This window comes from Schistocerca gregaria, chromosome 4 (assembly GCF_023897955.1).
Source record: "Schistocerca gregaria isolate iqSchGreg1 chromosome 4, iqSchGreg1.2, whole genome shotgun sequence".
Lineage (NCBI taxonomy): Eukaryota > Metazoa > Arthropoda > Insecta > Orthoptera > Acrididae > Schistocerca > Schistocerca gregaria.
This window is the reverse complement of record NC_064923.1, coordinates 454,198,400-454,217,451: the sequence shown is the minus strand read 5'-3', so window position 1 is coordinate 454,217,451 and position 19,052 is coordinate 454,198,400. Positions and strand designations below refer to the sequence as shown.

Below are 19,052 nucleotides of genomic sequence, written 5' to 3'. Positions count from 1 at the left end.
GTTTATCTGTCCTGTAGGCCCACATTGTATGTATGAACATTCACGAAAAACTGTCTCGCCTGTTTCTCTGATATTCAATTAAAAGTGAGTTAACGAGTGTGCTTTAGGGGCTTATGGTTCTCAACGTGTAAATTGTTCAGTTTCGAGATATGTCATTCCCTAAGAACTAAATTTTATGGATGACCTTATAACGTACTGTATCCCAGAAAACTGATGGTGCCCACTCAGACGATCAAAACTCTGAAGTCCAGATTCCATCGGGGCTGAGCGGGTGGCCGTGGGACCGGAGGGCTGGTGGGGGGGGGGGGGGGGACAAGTGACCTCTCTTCCCCCCCCCCCCCCTCCACCATCTTTGCTCCTAGCTGACACCTACTATGGGAATGGGCACAATAAAGTGTTCGTCAGTGGAGATGTGAGAACCTCATCCGATGTGGACCACCTGCGAGCCTTAGTAATTTGTGGCCCTACTTGCCTATAATGGCCGGCAGCAAAAATGTACGCGTCGTGGCGGTGCGTCGTTCAACCGCGAGCAGTGTCCGCCGTCGTGCAGCTATCAAATCAGCACAAAAAGTAAAGCGTCCACAACGGTACGCCTGTCTCTGCCCGCACGAACCTTTCCTATGACTATTACAGCTCATCAGCCTCCCATTTACGGGCGGCAATTTAGAACTAGTTTTACTATGGGCGTAGCCTTGCGAAATAAACACTGTCATGTGCTCTCTGCCCTTCGCAGTTGTTACTACAGGCGACTGGATAATTATACTGGAAAAGGAGCTCATCGTGAGTCTGCTTCGTACTGAACTATAGTTATTACTTTGTAACAGAGGATCCACAGAAAATAATTATTGTATACGGTCGATGTCGCTTTTCTCTTGTTTTCTATAGTATTTTGCCAAGTTTTCCGTAGAAAGCATACCAGTAATATTCGACAGCTAGAGTACAAGTTTTCGACTTAGCATAAAATACCTGGTATCAACATGATGTATCTTGTCCCAGTAATGATACATCACTTAACACAAAAGTAGGAAATTACGTAAGGACTTCGGAAAGTAATTCATGTCGTCTCAAGCTAAGGGCATTGCGCAACTTGTGTGGCAATATGTCAGAAGAGAGTACACGTCCTGGGTTTCATGAAGATACAGTTACGCTGCGTTACGGATAACAAGCGCGTCACAATATGGGAGTAAAATTGTGCGATAACTGGAAACGTACTCCAAAGTTGGACAGAACGGTTCTTTCGGGCAAAACGTCTAAATGGCGCACGGATTAATCCTGAAATTCTGGCGGTGTATGGACCAAAAACGCACTGTTGCGGCCAGCTGTAGTTAAATCGTGCCAGTAGTTTCACCAAGGCACCAAAAACATGAATGAATGTTTCTGGCGGGGAAAGGAAAGCCACCGGCATCGACGACAGACGACAGTGTCCAGGGAATCGGCAAGCTTAAAGAATGTCTGGAGGGAGGGGCAGTGGGGGCGAGAGCATTTACAATATCAGGAATCTGGGAAAACATCGAATCTCCGACATCGCTGCGGCCGGAAAAAGATCCTGCGAGAACGGGACCAACGACGACTGAAGAGAATCGTTCAACGTCACAGAAGTGCAAACCCTTCCGCAAATTGCTGCAGATTTCAGCGCTGGGCCATCAACAAGTCAGCGTGTGAACCATTCAACGAAACACCATCGATATGGGCTTTCGGAGCCGATCACCCACTCGTGTACCCTTGATGACTGCACGACACAAAGCTTTACGCCTCGTCTGGGCCTGTCAATACCGACAATGGTCTGTTGATGACTGTAAACGTGTTGCGTGCTCGGACGAGTCTCCTTTCGAATTGTATCGAGCGGACAGATGTGTACTGGTATGGAGACAACCTCATAAATACATGGACCCTGAATGTCAGGCAGGGGACTGTTCAAGCTGTTGGACGATGTGTAATGTTGTGGGGCGTGTGCAGTTGGAGTGTATGGGACCTCTGATACGTCTACGTACGATTCTGACAGGTTACACGTACGTACTCATCCTGTCTGATCACCTGCATCTATTCATGTCCATTGTGCATTCCGTCGTACTTGGGCAGTTCCAACAGGACAATGCGACACCTCACAGGTCCAGAATTGCTGTAGAGTGGCTCCAGGTACACTCTTCTGAGTTTAGCCACTTCCGCGGACCACCAAACACGTCAGACATGAACATTATTGAGCATCTCTGGGATGCCTTGCAACTTGCTGTTCAGAAGAGATCTACCCCCTCGCACTTTTGTGAGTTTATAGACAGCCCTGCGGGATTCATGGTGGGAGTTCCCACCAGCACTACTTCAGACGTTAGTCGAGTCCATGCCACGTCGTGTTGCGGCTCTATTGCGTGCTCGCCGGGGCTCTACACGATATTAGGCGGGTGTACCAGTTTCATTGGCTCTTCAGTTTATCTATGGAGGCACAAGTTTCGGGTTCAAGCGCTGATACTGAACATAAATTTTTTGATAACGTAGTTGATGGTATTCACAGCGAAGCGCCACTTCTGGAGATAACGCATAGATCTTGCAACTCCAGAACGATGAGGGCTGAGTGATCTCCATACGATCCAGTTCTATTCACGTGCAGGGGGAGAGTTTCCGAATGGACAAGCCAAATAAAGTCGAAAAATCCACAATTTATTGTAGGTGCTGATGTTTGCAAGACTGAAGTGATCGTGGGAACCTTTGTTGACCTCAACCTATGTACTTCTGAGTGGCCTTGTTAAAGAGCTTGAGTGGTTCTCTCCACGTTGGCAGCTACTTCACGACGAATATTTGGTGGCGCTACGCGTGCGAGTTATTGGTTTTTCAAGTGGCGTAAGTTTCAAATAACCTCTAATAAGCCTATATGTTTCGTTTAGCACTTTGTCAACTATTTTTGTGAATATGGACTTGGGCCATACTGGTTATACTCTGCAGCACTGGAACATGTCAATAGCGCCGTCGTTGTCAGGATTTGTTGTCGAGGGCCCTAAGTACTACCAGTAATCCTTGCGAAGGATATTATTCCTGGGTTTCACCTCCATTCTCATATTCTCGCAGCGCTGCTTGTACGTCAGAGTGCGATCCAGATTTGCAACAGCCTAGTTTTACGTTGTTACGTTCAAAGTGTGGACTAGGCGAGCTCCTCGCCTTCGGTAGTGTGCCCATTGGGCGATCTCTGATGTGGACTGAGTCGTTATCTTGAATCAGGAAGCGTCCAGCGGCCGGCTCTTCTCAGAAGGCATGCGCCTGGGGGCCATTCAGCGCCTGCTGGAGGGCTGCCAACAACTCTCCCTAAAGTAGATGTACCCGTCGCTTCTGTGACCTTATATCTAAAGCGAGAGATTCGGCTGCTTAGCTGACTCTCATTCATATTGTATTTTGTCTCTACCGACACAGATGTTACTAGCATGGCCAGACATTTTCTAAATACTCACACAAAGAATTGTTAGCGTTGTTCCTCGAGTCCCTTGTCGCTGTTCGAAACGCTATTTTCTCGTTTTGCAGTTGAAATCAGTCTAAGAAAATACAGTACACGTGGCACGTTAAGCATACTTTTTGACAGATTTTGCGGACAAACTAACATGGACACACGCAAAGAAGAGTTAAAAGTAATGGTTGCTCTGAATACAGCGCTGTTTAAATAAATATGACAACCTCGGCTGTAAAGAATAGCAAGGTTTTTTTGAGAAATTGCACAGAAAATTTTCGATAAAATCTCATAAGTGAGGTATGTCAAGTATATCCATTAAGATTTATTCATTCAGACGAGTCACTGTTTTCAAACATTTCAAGAACAATGACAGACTTTTAACTATTGTCCATTCTTTCCAAAATTTTGTTCTTAAAAATGCGTCAGTGGGTACTGAACATTGTTTACATGAAAACTGAGTGCACTTAACATGGCATAGAATTGACGTACAGCTGTTTACTTGTTGGGCAGTAAACGAAACGTACTACGAAACCTCTCAACAGAAATTTAAAACGTCCGAATTGTTACAGTTTATGATACTAAGATTTCCATTATCAGTATTTGCAGCATTAATTATAATTAGGTCAAAAATTTAATGTACTTCAAACACGATATGTCGCCTTACTGTAGCACGTAAGCATGTTAAAGATGGCCCTTGACATACCTTCCATCAACGTGTCTCACAAATTCTCGTAAACAATTGTAAGGGACACAACTTAACATTGTTTACTTACCTAACCTGATTAGCAATAACTTTTTAGGCCATTTGCGTTCAGGAATGCGTTCAAAACATTTATCCGAGTCGTAGTTACGCACGCACTCTCGGGTTGGTACTAAACTTGCCTGAAAAGCATTTCCCTCGCACGTTGCTACCACTACTGGCGGCCATGTTTTTCACACCTGCCACCGTTTACATGCACACATCCTGATAAAGTTTCCACTAGTGAGTATCTGAAATTAGAGACGGAGCTGCTGTTACTCGGTTTATCGCGAACCATCTTCACCCGCCGCGTTTTACGTGCAGGAACTCTGTTCCTCTTCGACTGTCCCCTACCATTGCCTACAGCCTAGACCTTAACTCTCCATACCGCCACAGCAGATTTACTTGAAACCGGAAGCAGGTAGGACTGTAGGTGCTTACTTTATAAAGATCTGGTACAAGCGAATGACATATTGACAGCCAGGAAAGTTCTTTATGACCACCTGAGAGCCAAAATGGCTCTGAGCACTATGGGACAACATCTGAGGTCATCAGTGCCCTAGAACTTAGAACTACTTAAACCTAACTAACCTAAGGACAGCACACACATCCATGCCCGAGGCAGGATTCGAACCTGAGACCGAGCGAGGTGGCGCAGTGGTTAGCACACTGGACTCGCATTCGGGAGGACGACGGTTCAATCCCGTCTCCGACCATCCTGATTTAGGTTTTCCGTGATTTCCCTAAATCGTTTCAGGCAAATGCCGGGATGGTTCCCTTGAAAGGGCACGGCCGATTTCCTTCCCAATCCTTCCCTACCCCGAGCTTGCGCTCCGTCTCTAATGACCTCGTTGTCGACGGGACGTTAAACACTAACCACCACCACCACATTCGAACCTGAGACCGTATCGGTCGCGCAGCGCCAGACTGAAGCGCCTAGAACCGCCTGAGAACTAACCAGCATGTCTCTGGATAACGCGTGTGGTATTTAAACTTTGCATCTCCCGAGAGTCCTACAAACGGGCGAAGCCTATCGAGTATTTTCGATATTCTAGCTGCGTCAGTTCCAAACTTGAAATGCCTCCCTGCGTCCCTCCTGTTCGCCGTGACTAAGATCCTCTTAATGCTACAGCATTTGGAACCCTACGAGCACAGCCGTTTCTTCGTCTGGTGCAAGTCTTTTAATTGGACGCTACTTCGGCGACTTGCTTGTCCTTAATCGGTTCTAATTATCCAACTCTGGTTAAAGTGGACCTACAGTTTAGAGCGTAATTCGAACCACGTGTCGTTCCTCGTGATACCTCACATCGTTTAGAACTGAAGGCTAGGTTAAAAGCAGACTAAAAATTTCCGTGGTCCGACGTGAGCTCGATCTAGCGACCTCTCGGTTTCCAGTCTTGTACTTCACCGCTATACCGCCACGCCTCATTAAGCATAGTATAGCTGTTATCAGGGGCTACTGACGTTAACACGTCGTACGGGAGAGGGCGGAAAACGTATGCACTAACCACACTTCCATAACTACCTCCCGTTTGAAACTATCTACGACCGGACGGATTTTCGACAAGCAGCATGTACTTAACGTCGGTATTGAAGGTACTGCAACGGCTTTATATTTCCAAAGGCTCTTTTTACGGGAGAATCTCTAATAAGCAGATGTATGTATAAAGATTAAGTTTCTTGAAATTCGCCTCGACATATCTCTGTAGAATATTCAGTTTTACGTTTAGTGGCTCAAATGGCTCTGAGCACTATGGGACTTACCATCTATGGTCATCAGTCCCCCAGAACTTAGAACTACTTAAACCTAACTAACCTAAGGACAACACACAACACCCAGCCATCACGAGGCAGAGAAAATCCCTGACCCCGCCGGGAATCGAACCCGGGAACGGGAAGCGAGAACGGTACCGCACGATCACGAGATGCGGGCTACGTTTAGTGAATGTCAGAGAAAGCATTCTCCGTAGGACCCAAAGTGATTACCCAGAGTAATTGAATTTATATTCTGAACTGACACGGTTAAAAGAATGTTTCTTTTTTGCACGTGACATACTTTCACATTTAGCAATGCCTTGGCACGTAAAAAAAAGGCCGGTTTACTTTGGTTCCGACTCCTCTTTAAATTCTTAAGGTCGAGCAGATTTACTATCGCCCGAAGACAAGCACCTCCAGTGGGATCAAGCCGAGAAAAGCACTTTGAGGTTGGTTACCTGAGAAACAGATCACCCAGCTAGAAAAGACAAGAGTATTGCTGCTTTGTTTTCGGTGACAGCCCTGAAAGCCTAAATATATATATTTTTTTAACAAGATGTTAATACCCTCCACGCCTTCCCCAAAATAGCTAATGTTTCCAATCGCCAGAACATTGACATTCTTGAAACTTCCTGGCAGATTAAAACTGTGTGCCCGACCGAGACTCGAACTCGGGATCTTTGCCTTTCGCGGGCAAGTGCTCTGCCTGGCAGAAGTAAAGCTGTGAGTACCGGGCGTGAGTCGTGCTTCGGTAGCTCAGATGGTAGAGCACTTGCCCGCGAAAGGCAAAGATCCCGAGTTCGAGTCTCGGTCGGGAACACAGTTTTAATCTGCCAGGAAGTTTCATATCAGCGCACACTCCGCTGCAGAGTGCAAATCTCATTCTGGATTGACATTCTTGCCTTTCTTCCGCCGTATAACGTTTCAGTTTGAAACGGTACCATCTCGCGAATTCATATATAAAACTATTGCCATGAATACTCTCACTTTTACAACTCAGATGTAATCCTAAAATTATCCAGTAATCGACCCGCAAACCACTGGGAGTATTAAAATGGTTCATCTCGTGGTCTGGTATCAGGCTTCTTCTGTTGTCATACTGAGCTAGAAACCTGCCTTTTAAACTAGGTGTTCATTGATTAAAAACGCTTTTTAGATAAGTAAAATACTCTTGCACTGGTGAATCTCCGCTCTAATATTATAAAATATCTCGGAGAGAACGATCTGTTACAGGACGGATTCAGAAAATATCGTTCTTGTGAAGCACAACTGGCTCTTTATTTCCACGCGGTAATGATTGCTATCGACAGTTGATGTTATATTTCCAGATTTTCAGAAGGCTTTAGACACCGTTACCAACAAGCAGCTTCTAGTCAAATTTTGCACGTATAAATACTGCCTCATTTTTGCCATTCGATTCATAACTTGGTATGTTCGTAGTAACTGACGGGAAGTCTTCGAAGTGGTATCTGACGTTCTCCAAGGAAATGTTAGTCTCTCTACCTTTCTTAATCTATATAAACGGTTTAGGAGAAAATGTAAGCAGCCATCTAGGAATGTTTGCACATATGCTGTCGTTTAGCGTCGAGTAAAGTCATCAGAAGATCAATACGAATTTCAAAAGATTTAGTCGAGATTTGTACCTGACGCAGTTGACCCTGAACAATTATAAGTGAGATATTCCAAATCAGTATTAAAAAATCCGTTAAATTACAAGATAAATTACACAAATTTGAATTTAGTTGATTCTACTAAATACTAAAGGATTAAACGGAAGTACAACGTACATTGGAACCATCTCACAGGAAATATTGTGGGAAAGGTGAACCAAAGACGGCGCTTTATTGGCAGATACTCAGACGATGCAACAACTCAACTAAAGAAATTGCCTACACAATGCTTGTTCGTCCTTTTCTTGCCTACTGCTGCGCGGTATGCGATACTTACCAGGTAATACTGGCAGAACACGCCGAGAAAGGTAAGGAAGGGCAGCTGATTTCGTATTGTCGCGAAGCAGAGAAGACAGTGTCACAGATATGACACGCGACTTGGGGTGGCCATAAATAAAACGAAGGCGGTTTTCGACGCGGCTTGATCTTTTCATGTAATCTCAATCGCCAAATTTCTCATCCCAACGCGAAAATTAGAGAAATCAGGGCTCGTACGGAGAGATTTAGCTGTCCACTTTTATCACGCGCTGTTCGACAGTGGAACGGTCGAAGAAGATGTACATCAGCGTCTGCAGAAGCCTCACTGGAGTCAAGAATCGGCACCAACAGTCGTGGCACCGTCTGTGGAAGGCGGCCTTGAGCTCAACGCTTGCGGAACGCGTCTGCGAACGCGGTCGGCTGGGCAGGCGCAGCTGCCTGTGTTTTGACACCCTGATCTCCCTCACCCTAAATCTGCCCAAATTTATGGCTCGTAAAACTGGGAGGGCGCCGCCCTCTGGCGCAGAAGCGGCCGCGGAGGTTAGTCTTCGATTGGGTCATCGCCTCACTTGAGTCAACCATTTGCCAAAACTATGTTGGCGCTTGCACCAAGAGGAGCCGGCTCGGAACGAATCTTTCATTTGTAGCACTAGTGCCAGTCAAGCAGTGTGAATGGTGGTGGAAATAGCGCACTTAACAAACACAGTTTCTGGCCGCGCATCGTATCATACAGATTTTGGTATCCCAAAATCACCTCTGACGATTACTGCAAAACTTTCTTAAAAACGCCTAAGTCACATCGTACCAACATCCTTCTCGAACTGATCTAGTTTTTTTAATGGCTACCGACGACACGAGAAACTACAATCTTGCAGCCTATCTATCGCAGAAAGTTATTTTTAAGTCGCACGTGTGAAATTATATTTGAATAATATATCGAGTCCTCACCACCCCACGAGTTCCTGAAGTTGAAACTCTACGTGTAAACTGTTTTGTATGCACGAGTGTTTGTTTTCTTTCAGTTCATATGCGTGTTGGTACCATATCTATAGTTGTCGCCATTAAACTATTGATTATCCACAAAATATGGCTCGGTGGTTCACAGATAATTCCCTGAACTCCAGTCCAAAAGTCCAGGGTTCGATCCAAGCACATCGTAGTTAGGAGTCATGCTAATCTGTAGCCCGCAGTTCCGGATGGTTGGGTAAGTTAGTTCCAACATGGGAGGAAACGAAGTCACCTCCAATAAAACACTCTGGAGTTCAAATCAACATTGATGACAAATTCATTTATAAGTTTTAACATTTGTCTTTATTACTAACTAAATACACTTTCGCCAACGGCCTTGCCGCAGAGGTGACACCGGTCCCCGTCAGATCACCGAAGTTAAGAGCTGTCGGGCTGGGATAGCAGTTGGAGGGGTTACCATCCGGTCTGCCGATCGCTGTTGCCAAGCTGAGTGCACTCAGCTCTTGTTAGGCAAACTGAGGAGCTACTTGATTGAGAAGTAGCGGCTCCGGTCTCGGAAACTGACATACGGCCGGGAGAGCGGTTGTGTTGACCACATGCTCCTCTCTATCCGCATCCAGTGACGCCTATGGGATGAGGATGACACGGCGGCCGGTCGGTACCATTGGGCCTTCATGGCCTGTTCGGGAGGAGAGGAGAAATGCATTTTCTCTAATATTGAAACTGATGGTACTGGATGGACAACTACGAGCACTTTTGAACAATTCATGTACTACAAAGTGTGGTGCATAAATGGAGAGCTTGTAGTGAGATTTACGTATATTTAACCTATGCTACCGCTTATTTCTATATTTCAGATTTTCTTTTCAGCCCTAACGTTACGTAAACCTAATTCTTTGATACGGTATATAATTCAAATTCACATATAACGCATGAAACATATGCAAGTTAATTAAACTACGTTTATGTAACTAACGAAAGCGCCATAGCTTTGTCAAACAAGATCAGATACTATACTTGAATTATTTTTCTCTTTTAAGATACGTATATCTTTACTGAAGTGAGATTATTCAGTAAAACTCACATCACCGTAACTTGGTTGCGTAATTGATAGACCAGCAGTTATAATGTCCGATGCTGCCTCTATTTCTTGGCATTTCCACTTTCCCAGGGTTTCTCTGAGCAACTAACACCTTCATTCTGATTCCACTATACGTCCATCCTTTACTAGGATCATAAGCTAGTTTTCACGTCGAAGTAGGAAAAGATGATGGTTCGAATGGCTCTGAGCGCTATGGGACTTTATATCTGAGGTCATCAGTCACCTAGAACTTAGAACTAATTAAACCTAACTAACCTAAGGACATCACGCACATCCATTCCCCAGGCAGGATTCGAACCTGCGACCGTAGCGGTCACGCGGTTCCAGATTGAAGCGCCTAGAACCGCTCGGCCACCTCGGCCGGCGGAAAAGATGATACCACATCGAACACGTCATACCTTTCAAAAAACTTTACCTCAAAGTATTAATCTTCGAAATCATTAATAAGTTATTTGCTTCTCGTTTTGCGTAAAAGGTAGATCACAGGCAGTAAAGAGTACGTGCCACAAGGTAACGAACTGCCGCGAAATCTTTTCCACGGTGCCGTAATAGATTCGTAGTTAATACGACGCTACACTATAACAGTGGAAAAATGTTCAAACAGCCACGAGAGCTTCATAAGATGTGGAGATCGTTTGTTCGTAAAATGTGCACGGTAGTCAAACACGCTGGAAAGCTTGTAAGAGTGTTTCAGTGTAGGTTTTGCTGAGAAATAATTGTTCAGAAAAAAATTCGATACGTTGTTCCGTTTCCGAGTGAATTAGGATTGAAATTAGCCTATGAGGCCTTTGAGAGCGCAAATAGAAGCCGCCCGCAAGATACAATAAATGTCAGGTGTTCTCATAGTGCGGATGATAGCACACGAGACTGTTCAGCACTTGGGTCTGTTTCTATACTTACTACCTACCTACCGTTCCACGCCCAACTTTTGTATCGCTCTCTTGCTCATTTTTTGGAATCCAAGTGAAAAACACGTTTGGCGACGCTATTTGGTCTGTGGCGGGCGACTCGAATTTGCTCGCGCAACGGCCTGATTGACTAAATTCGATGTTAACTAGTTTGAAAACGGCGTAACACGTCAATTTTTTTCTTAAGGATTATTTCTCAGCATAACCTACCCTGCAACACCCTTACATGCTTTTCAGACGGTTTCTGACCGCCCTGTATGTATGTTCTTATTAATACAGTATCTTTACTATTGTATGTTCTTATTAATACAGTATCTGTACTATTGTTCGTCGCAGTCTTCACCCATTCGTTAAATATTCATGTCACAGTCTGGGTGAGGACTTTAGACAGAAGAGGGGCAATTTCTTATTTTTCGCAACTGTTATAATAGTTTCAAAGTAGCTAGCCACACGCTGGAGGATCGTTTTACGCCCAGGTGGTCTTGTTTCAGTAGAGCTGATTTACACACCTGTGGAACTGGCCGCGCTTGTGTGGCTTCGCGGGCAGACCTGTTGCTTTCAGCTGACCCCATTACTGCCAATGCGTTGCTTCCTCAACGACGACACGCAATACTTTCTGAGAGCACGCATTGTAACCTTGACTTATGCTGTCCATGCAAGGTCCTAGAGGAGGTGACTTGCCATCACCTCCCTCAAACCTGCTATGGAATGTCACGTGTGTATGTCTGTCGTGTGAATGATTGTGACGAATGTTTATACACTGTTGTGCTGGTTTTGTTATGGATGAAGGGAAACCCAGTAATGGCATTTTTCCTACTGCTCCGAAAAGGACCCAGAGGTCCGTCGAGCTTAACTTCCCTATCCGACAGGCGCCCACCAATAAGTCTCACTTCTTGTGAGGTTTGGAATTTACTCCAGGACACTAGCGGAAAGACTGTTGATCAGAAGCTTTACGTCACCACCTCTCCTTCCCATACCGGCCAAATACTACTCTTGAATATTTCATCAAGCACAACGATTCGAACCCACTTACCTCCGAGTGGAGCGCCATCACGTAGCAGTACGTTAGCGGCCTCGGCTATGGAGGCAGGTTAGAACTTTGCAGTGTTAAATAATTTTTCGTGTTGGTGACCTCCCTCCGCCTTACTATCCGATGCGAATCCGAACCAACACAGAAGCCGCTGCAATTAGGACCCTGGAGTAGGAAGCAGAACGAAAGTGGCTTTAGTTTCGTTTTGGCCATCCTGATTTAGCTTCTCTGTGGTTCACATAAACCACTTCGAAAAAGCCTCTGTGGTATCTTCAACGAAGCCAGTGCCGATACCAAACACCTGTTCTGCATTTTGGCTTATGCGAACTAGCAAGAATCTCTGCTTGAAGACCAGCGAAATAAACGACTTGAACTGCTCAAAAAAGCCCGCAACAGCTGACTCCCGCCTCTCACAGCTTCATAGCAATCCAAAGGGACGGAAGGGGCGTGCAACTACGAACGTCTGGGCCAATGGCAGCGGTGACTGAAGCACAGTTCTCGAAGCGATTTTATCAGCGGAGGTAAGAGACATTTAATGAAACATGGACCATCTCGTCTCATTAGCACAAATGCTCGGCGAGTACTGCTATCACGGCCGGGTTCGCCTGTTGGTTAGGCTACACCTGTAGGCATTCCGCACAATTCCTGGCAAGTTCAAATGGTTCGAATGGCTCTGAGCACTATGGGACTTACCATCTGAGGTCATCAGTCCCCTAGAACTTAGAAGTAGTTAAACCTAACTAACCTAAGGACATCACACACATCCATGGCCGAGGCAGGATTCGAACCTGCGACCGTAGCGGTCGCGCGGGTCCAGGCTGAAGCGCCTAGAACCGTTCGGCCACACTGGCCGGCGCTCCTGGCAAGTCCAAAATTGTATTTGTAAATCAGTACTGTTTTATATGTTGCGGTATTACTATGGGACAATTCAACATGATGAATCGCCTTCTTCTTCTTCTTCTTCTTCTTATTCCGTGCCTGTCACCGTTGTCGAAGGGTCGGTTTGTTGTATGGGGTCTGGAAATGTTAGCGACAGTGGGAGGCCGGATGCTCTTCCTGCCGCGACTATTTCGCCCTCCCTCCTCCTCCCCTCGCCTTCCCCCTTCGACGGGAGGCAATCTGTGTACCGCATCTGTCTGCTTCTAGAACGAATCACATGTTCAAGTGCAAGAACATGCTCTAAATATTTTCTTAGCGTGTGTCCGAGGTGGGGCGTGGATACCAGTCCGGTATTTATCTAGTTCGATGTGAGAAATCGCCTAAAAACCACACCCAAACTGATCAGCTCATCAGCATTCGTCGTTAATTCGCGAGGCGGATCCAGCCACGGGCAGACTCCTCTCCCTTAATCCCAGAATCGGCGCCATAACACGCTCTGCTATTCGGATGGTTTAGTACGAATAAGTGGCTTGGTTCATGAATGAGTCCACGTAAATGCAATAAATTTAACCAAAACTTTACCTTTAATTGTAAGAACAAACAGGTTATTCAGTGGTGGATTCATTGCCTGATTCAGTGGTGGATTCATTGCCTGATTCAGTGGTGGAATCAGTAATATGAATGCATGGTGTCTGTTCTTTCGAAAATGTCCGAAAGAACGAACCGAGCAGAATCAATTATGTTCAAAAGAACTGACACCATGCATTCATATCGTATCATATAACAGTGTACGTCGAGCTCCTACGATTTTAACAAACAGTAATGTAAATGTTTGATTCCCTAGCAGACAGACATCTTGAGCGTGTGTTGCATACTGTGCTGCCGTTATATGGCAGACAGAGCAGAGTGTGACGGTGTTGCTTTTGCAGGGCAAGGCGAGCGGCGTGCGCAGCGCGCTGTGGGCTCGCGCCTGGCTGCAGGGCCACCTGTTCCAGCTGGGCCGCTTCCTGCACCGGCACGCCGGCAAGGTGCTCTTCGTCGCCGTGCTCGTGCTCTCCACCTTCTGCGTCGGACTCAAGTCTGCGCAGCTGCACTCGCGCGTCGACCAGCTCTGGGTACAAGGTCAGTAGCTACCTCACTCACCACTTGGCCAGCCAGGCCCCCGTACTTCGCGAAACTGTTCCATTTTTGGAGGGATCACTACTTTTTCTGGGCCCTCTCAAACAGTGTTTTGACAGTGAAGCTAAGTATCACTCCAAATGGGGCAGGAAGAGCATCCGGCCATGAAGTCAAAGATAAAAAAAAACCTCGTCATAAAGACAAAAAAACCACGTCATAAAGACATAGAGATTTGCGTACCATATAAGAGTTACAATTAAGAAGAAGAAGAAGAAGAAGAAGAAGAAGAAGAAGAAGAAGAAGAAGAGACGCATGACTTCCGAATAGTCACCAATTTCAAATTTGATCAGCATTACATTGGCATCTGCTTAACCATCAGGGTTTCCCAATACGCCCAGAGCTCACCTCTCTGTTCTCTAGGCTCGACTCTCGGGATTAACGTTCGAGAAAGAGGCAATGGCTGAAGGCCACTGACCCTTTCTCGAAGGTTAATCCCCAGAGTCAAGCCTGGAGAACACAAAGGTGAGTTCTAAAATACCGAATTTGCCATTGGGCATATTGGGGAACCCTGATGGTTAAGCAGATACCATGATCTAGGAAGTCAGAATAGACTATTATTATTGTGATCCACCGATCAGGTGATTACATTAGTATACATTAGTCTGCATACATCCTTCAGTTAGACTTCATGATTACAGTCCTATTGTCACTACAGGGTAAACCCCTCATGGATCAGAAAATGCCCGATTGTGTGTTCTTTCCCACTGCCGGGGAAAAATGCTACACCCGTAAGGACTGTGTTCAATGCCACCAGTGTCTATGTCCATACTAAGGTGTTGTGAATCATTTGTCACGGTCATCAATGATGAAATGGCGCTCTGGAGACCTGTCTGTAAGCCCTTTGCTTTCACACTGCAGGTAGTAACCGTGCTGAGTTCAGAGGCGAACACTGCGTGCAGCATTCATTCTAGGGTACAATCATGGCCCACCGACGAATACGTACTCCTGTTGAACAACTTCAGCCATTTGAAATGGGTCGCATTGTGGGACTGTGGGAAGCTGGATGGCTGCATCGGCCGGTTGCTGCACATGTTGGGCAGTGTACCCATGGTGTGTTGCTGCTTTCAGTAGCGGTCTGCGGACATATCCACATCCGTAGGCTAGGTTGCGTCATCCATATAGTGCAGACGCACATCAAATAGACACATTGCGAGAGCAGTAGTGGCCGACCGAACACCACCCAGGGAAGAAATCTGGCCATACATTGCACCTGATCTCTTACTGAGGACCACTGGCAACAATAGCCTGTATCAGAACTAAGGTGATGTGTGCTTCTGAACACACTACCACTGACACCACGACGGCTCCAAGCATGACTACTCTGGTGTGATGGAAGAATCGACTGGAGAGTGGAGTGTCACTCTTCAGTGATGAGAACAGGTTCTGCCTGTATGCGAATGGGACATACGCGTGAACGGTGTAAAACTGGTGAGCAGTCTATTCCGGAGTATAGCCTATTCGGCCACGACACATAGGTCCCACTCGAGACTTCATGGTGCAGTTACAGCCATCAGTTACAGCTCGCGCTCCCATTTGGTGTTTCTGAAGGGTAATGCAACCACCGCGCACTACATGCACAGGTTGTTATCCTCGTGCTACTGTCATGAAGGTGATGTGCTTCTTTAGCAGGACAGAGCACCTCCACATACGGCTCTTTCGACGCAATGTGCTCCTCATAGTGTACGACTGCTGCTCTGGCCAACAATATCTCCAGATCACTCGCCAATTGAACACGTGTGGGACACGGTGAAGCGGGAGCTTACTCACTCAAGAGCCAAAAGTGCAAGTTGTTTGGGACTACACGTCGGAGTAGGCTATTCGGCACCTTCAAGATCGTTTGCACGCGATAACACACTCCTGCGATGTCGTCAGAGTGGGGTACACTGTGTGCTGGTGCGACTGTTTGGTCACCCTTTATTGTAACATGTGTATTTCATTTGCTCTGAAATTGTATCATATACTCTTACAACGATGAACCACTTATCACATCCTTTATTAATAAAATGGCCTTGTCTTTAAGGTGCATTTTTGTCGACAGTGTACGTTGCGATAGGCTAGACTCTAGAGTGGTACCAAATCGCCGTAACTGCCGACTAAGCTAATTCCAATTACTACTCACAGTGGGCTATTCAAGACTTTAACCATCCCAAGTCTAGCAAACAAAATGCGCTTCACGGTCGTGCGTCCAGTTAAGTCTTTTAAACTATTGGCCGATCGGGAAAGGAATACGGAAGGAATCAGCATTTCAGTGAGACGTAACCGCTAGCTGTTTTCTTTATGCCGACCGGTACAAGATTGCGAAGCAGAACGAAAGGAGTACAACCGCTGATGCGTAAACGCCACGCTGTAGTTTCCGCCTGTAGTTTTTGTCTCTTGGGGCAGCCCAGAGGTCGCTGTTATCGTTTTTGCTCCGAGTAATCAGTTCACGGTCAGAAGAAGCCCGGGCAATTAAGTCATAAAAAGCTTACGATAGCTGCTCCCGCTGCTGACAGCAGGGAGTTCATTCGCTATCAGTGTGCTACGCTCCTCCAGTTTATGACCTGTGGGAACCCTTCTTCACACAGAGTAAGATATGACATTAGTCTACATGCATATGCTAAAGGAGCTCATGTATACTGACATAAAGCAAACTTAAATTTTGGAAATGCTACCCGACACCGAACTTTCTAGGGGGCAAGTAGGGCAGGCACTTTTTCTGCGCTTCCGAGTTTTTCTTTCAGGGAGTTTACAATCTCAATCCCTAAGCGTCATAATCGAGAACTGAGGAGGAAAAACATTGGGACCAAAAATCCTTGCTGATAACACCAGCAAAACCTGTTTGTTGAGGGAGCTGTCCTTCAGTAAAAAATGTTATCACTAGTTTCAAATGCGCCCTCGGTCGATATGGGGACAGTGCACTGTGGTTGACACGTGTGAGAATGAAGAACTGCTGGGGTTTTTGACGAGAATCCTATTGGATTGCAAAATAAGAACTGCAGCAGAAAGTATGGCGTAACGAAAATGGTATCATATTGGACGACCGATCATGCACTGGTGAGAGGCTGTCCATATTGTGCTCCTTCATAAGGCAAACGTATTTTTTCCTATGGAAGAATTTTTAGCTATTTCCAGCGCTAATAGAGTGATTTTTCGTGGCGTTTGAACACTACTGCAAAATAACTAATTTTTCCCGAGTAAGAAGCTTTTGATGTTGCTTAGTACCGCAAATTCAGTAAAGGTGCGTGTGTATTCCATGGGCTACCTGGCAGGGTGTAGTAGATAAGTAAGGATAGGGAAATGGAGGATTGGATTCAACAGACATCAGATCCGTTAAAAAAAAAACTGTTGCCGTGTTTCATGATTATACAGTTCTGCAAGGGTCTTTGATACTATCATCCCTTTTTCGTCAAAATGTTAGTTAATTTTCCACGAAAGCTGCAGCTCACATAGCTCCTTGTCTTCCAAAACGATGCACAGCAACAAGAACTTCCTAAATGACAGCAATCTCCAGTAATGGAAGTTAAAATCTTCTGTATTGTTAGGCTGCGTCATATTTCTTCTAAAATGATCGACGTTTCGACTCCACCGTTGGGATCTTCCTCAGGATCTTCTGGTGTCCACTACTGCTAGTGGACTCCAGAATATCCTGAGGAAAGCCTGCAGACTTAGATAATCTGCAGTAATGTCTGTTGTTAGCTGGAATAAAATATCATTTTCTTTGGATTACCTGCTTTTGCACGGGTTCGGATGTGTGATTTTCAAGTGTCTAAAATACATGCTAGCTGTGTCCTGGAACTAGCTGCTCACAAAATCATTGCCTAAGTGCAACCTAAGAGTCCTCGCCCACAGGAAACGCTCCCTGTGAGTCACTGTCTACCTGTACTCCCCAAGTCTTTGTCCACTCCCGTGGATGGCGGCTTGAACAATCACCCTTACTACGGTTAACTTTCGTATTACTAACTTCGTGTTTTTTGTATTTCTGTGTGCTTAGAGGTTCGATATGGAAGTTTTCGCGACCTTCCACAGTAGGCAGGTTATAAGGGTACTCACATCTCACAAAAAGAACCAAAGTAGACGGGATGATATTGGGCTCTGCTCAAAACAGAAATTGGCTTATTGTCGAGGAATACTTTAGACCAAAAACTGTAGGTTCAAACGATTATTAATGTGGAGCTACTGATGATGTTCCTTAGAAGTACATTACACTGAATCAGGCATAGAAGGCACGAGATACAGAAGAGAACAAAAATATGGAACGACCAAAAACACAACGCATTACTATGGATAATAAGGTGTAGGAAAACCGTTGGCATTCAGTCAGTTCCCAGTCGTCTAGGAATGAATAAATACAGGTCCAAAACATTGGAGCTTAGCGATCACACATCCTTCTCTCCAAAGTAGACTACAAAAGGTTAACAATATTGAGATCTGGTGAGTGTGGTGGCCAGGGGACAAGCGACAATCCATTCTCATGCTCGAAAAACCAGTACTGGACAATACGAGCTCTGTGAACAGACTGTCGTCTTAGAACACAGTATCATCATGGGCGAACAAACGTTGTACCAGGAGATGGACCTGATTCACCCAAAATGTTCACGTAATGCTTGGCAGTAATACGATCTTGCAGTGTAATCATGGGGCCCACGGAATACCACGATATGGTTTCCCAAATCTTCACAGGACCCACATCATGTTTCAGTCTTTGGACATAAACTCGGCCGGAAGTTGGAAACAGTGTGAAACAAACTCATCTGACCAAATGACTATCTTCTATGGCCCCACTGTCCATGTTTTATGGCTGCGGCGCCAGGTTTTACTATTATAGGCATTTGAATCACTTTTAAAGTTCCAGCTCGCACTCCAGTTCCCAATTTATGGAGTTCCCTTCGTGTTGTGTTGGTGCTAACGGTCTCCGACATCGCTGCGGTCGGAAAAATATCCTGCACGAATAGGACCAACGACGACTGAAGATAATCGTTCAGTGCGACATAAGTGCAACCCTTCCGTAAATTGCTGCTGATTACAGGGCTGGGCCATGAACAAGTGTCACCGTACGAACCAATCAACAAACATCACTTTCGGAGCCGAAGGCAGAATGGTGTACTCTTGATGACTGCATTACTCAAAGCTTTACGCCTCGCCTGGGCGCGTCAA

The 19,052-nt window shown here is 45.6% G+C and overlaps 1 protein-coding gene across 1 annotated transcript in view; it reads left to right on the top strand.

The window, feature by feature from the left end:
• The window catches only part of LOC126267315 (protein patched), a 130,919-nt gene that overhangs the window by 19,652 nt on the left and 92,215 nt on the right, over positions 1-19,052 (top strand). Inside the window, exon 2 of the mRNA XM_049972411.1 lies at positions 13,670-13,862. Coding sequence (XP_049828368.1) covers positions 13,670-13,862 — 193 coding nt within the window. The remainder of the gene's footprint in view (positions 1-13,669; positions 13,863-19,052) is intronic.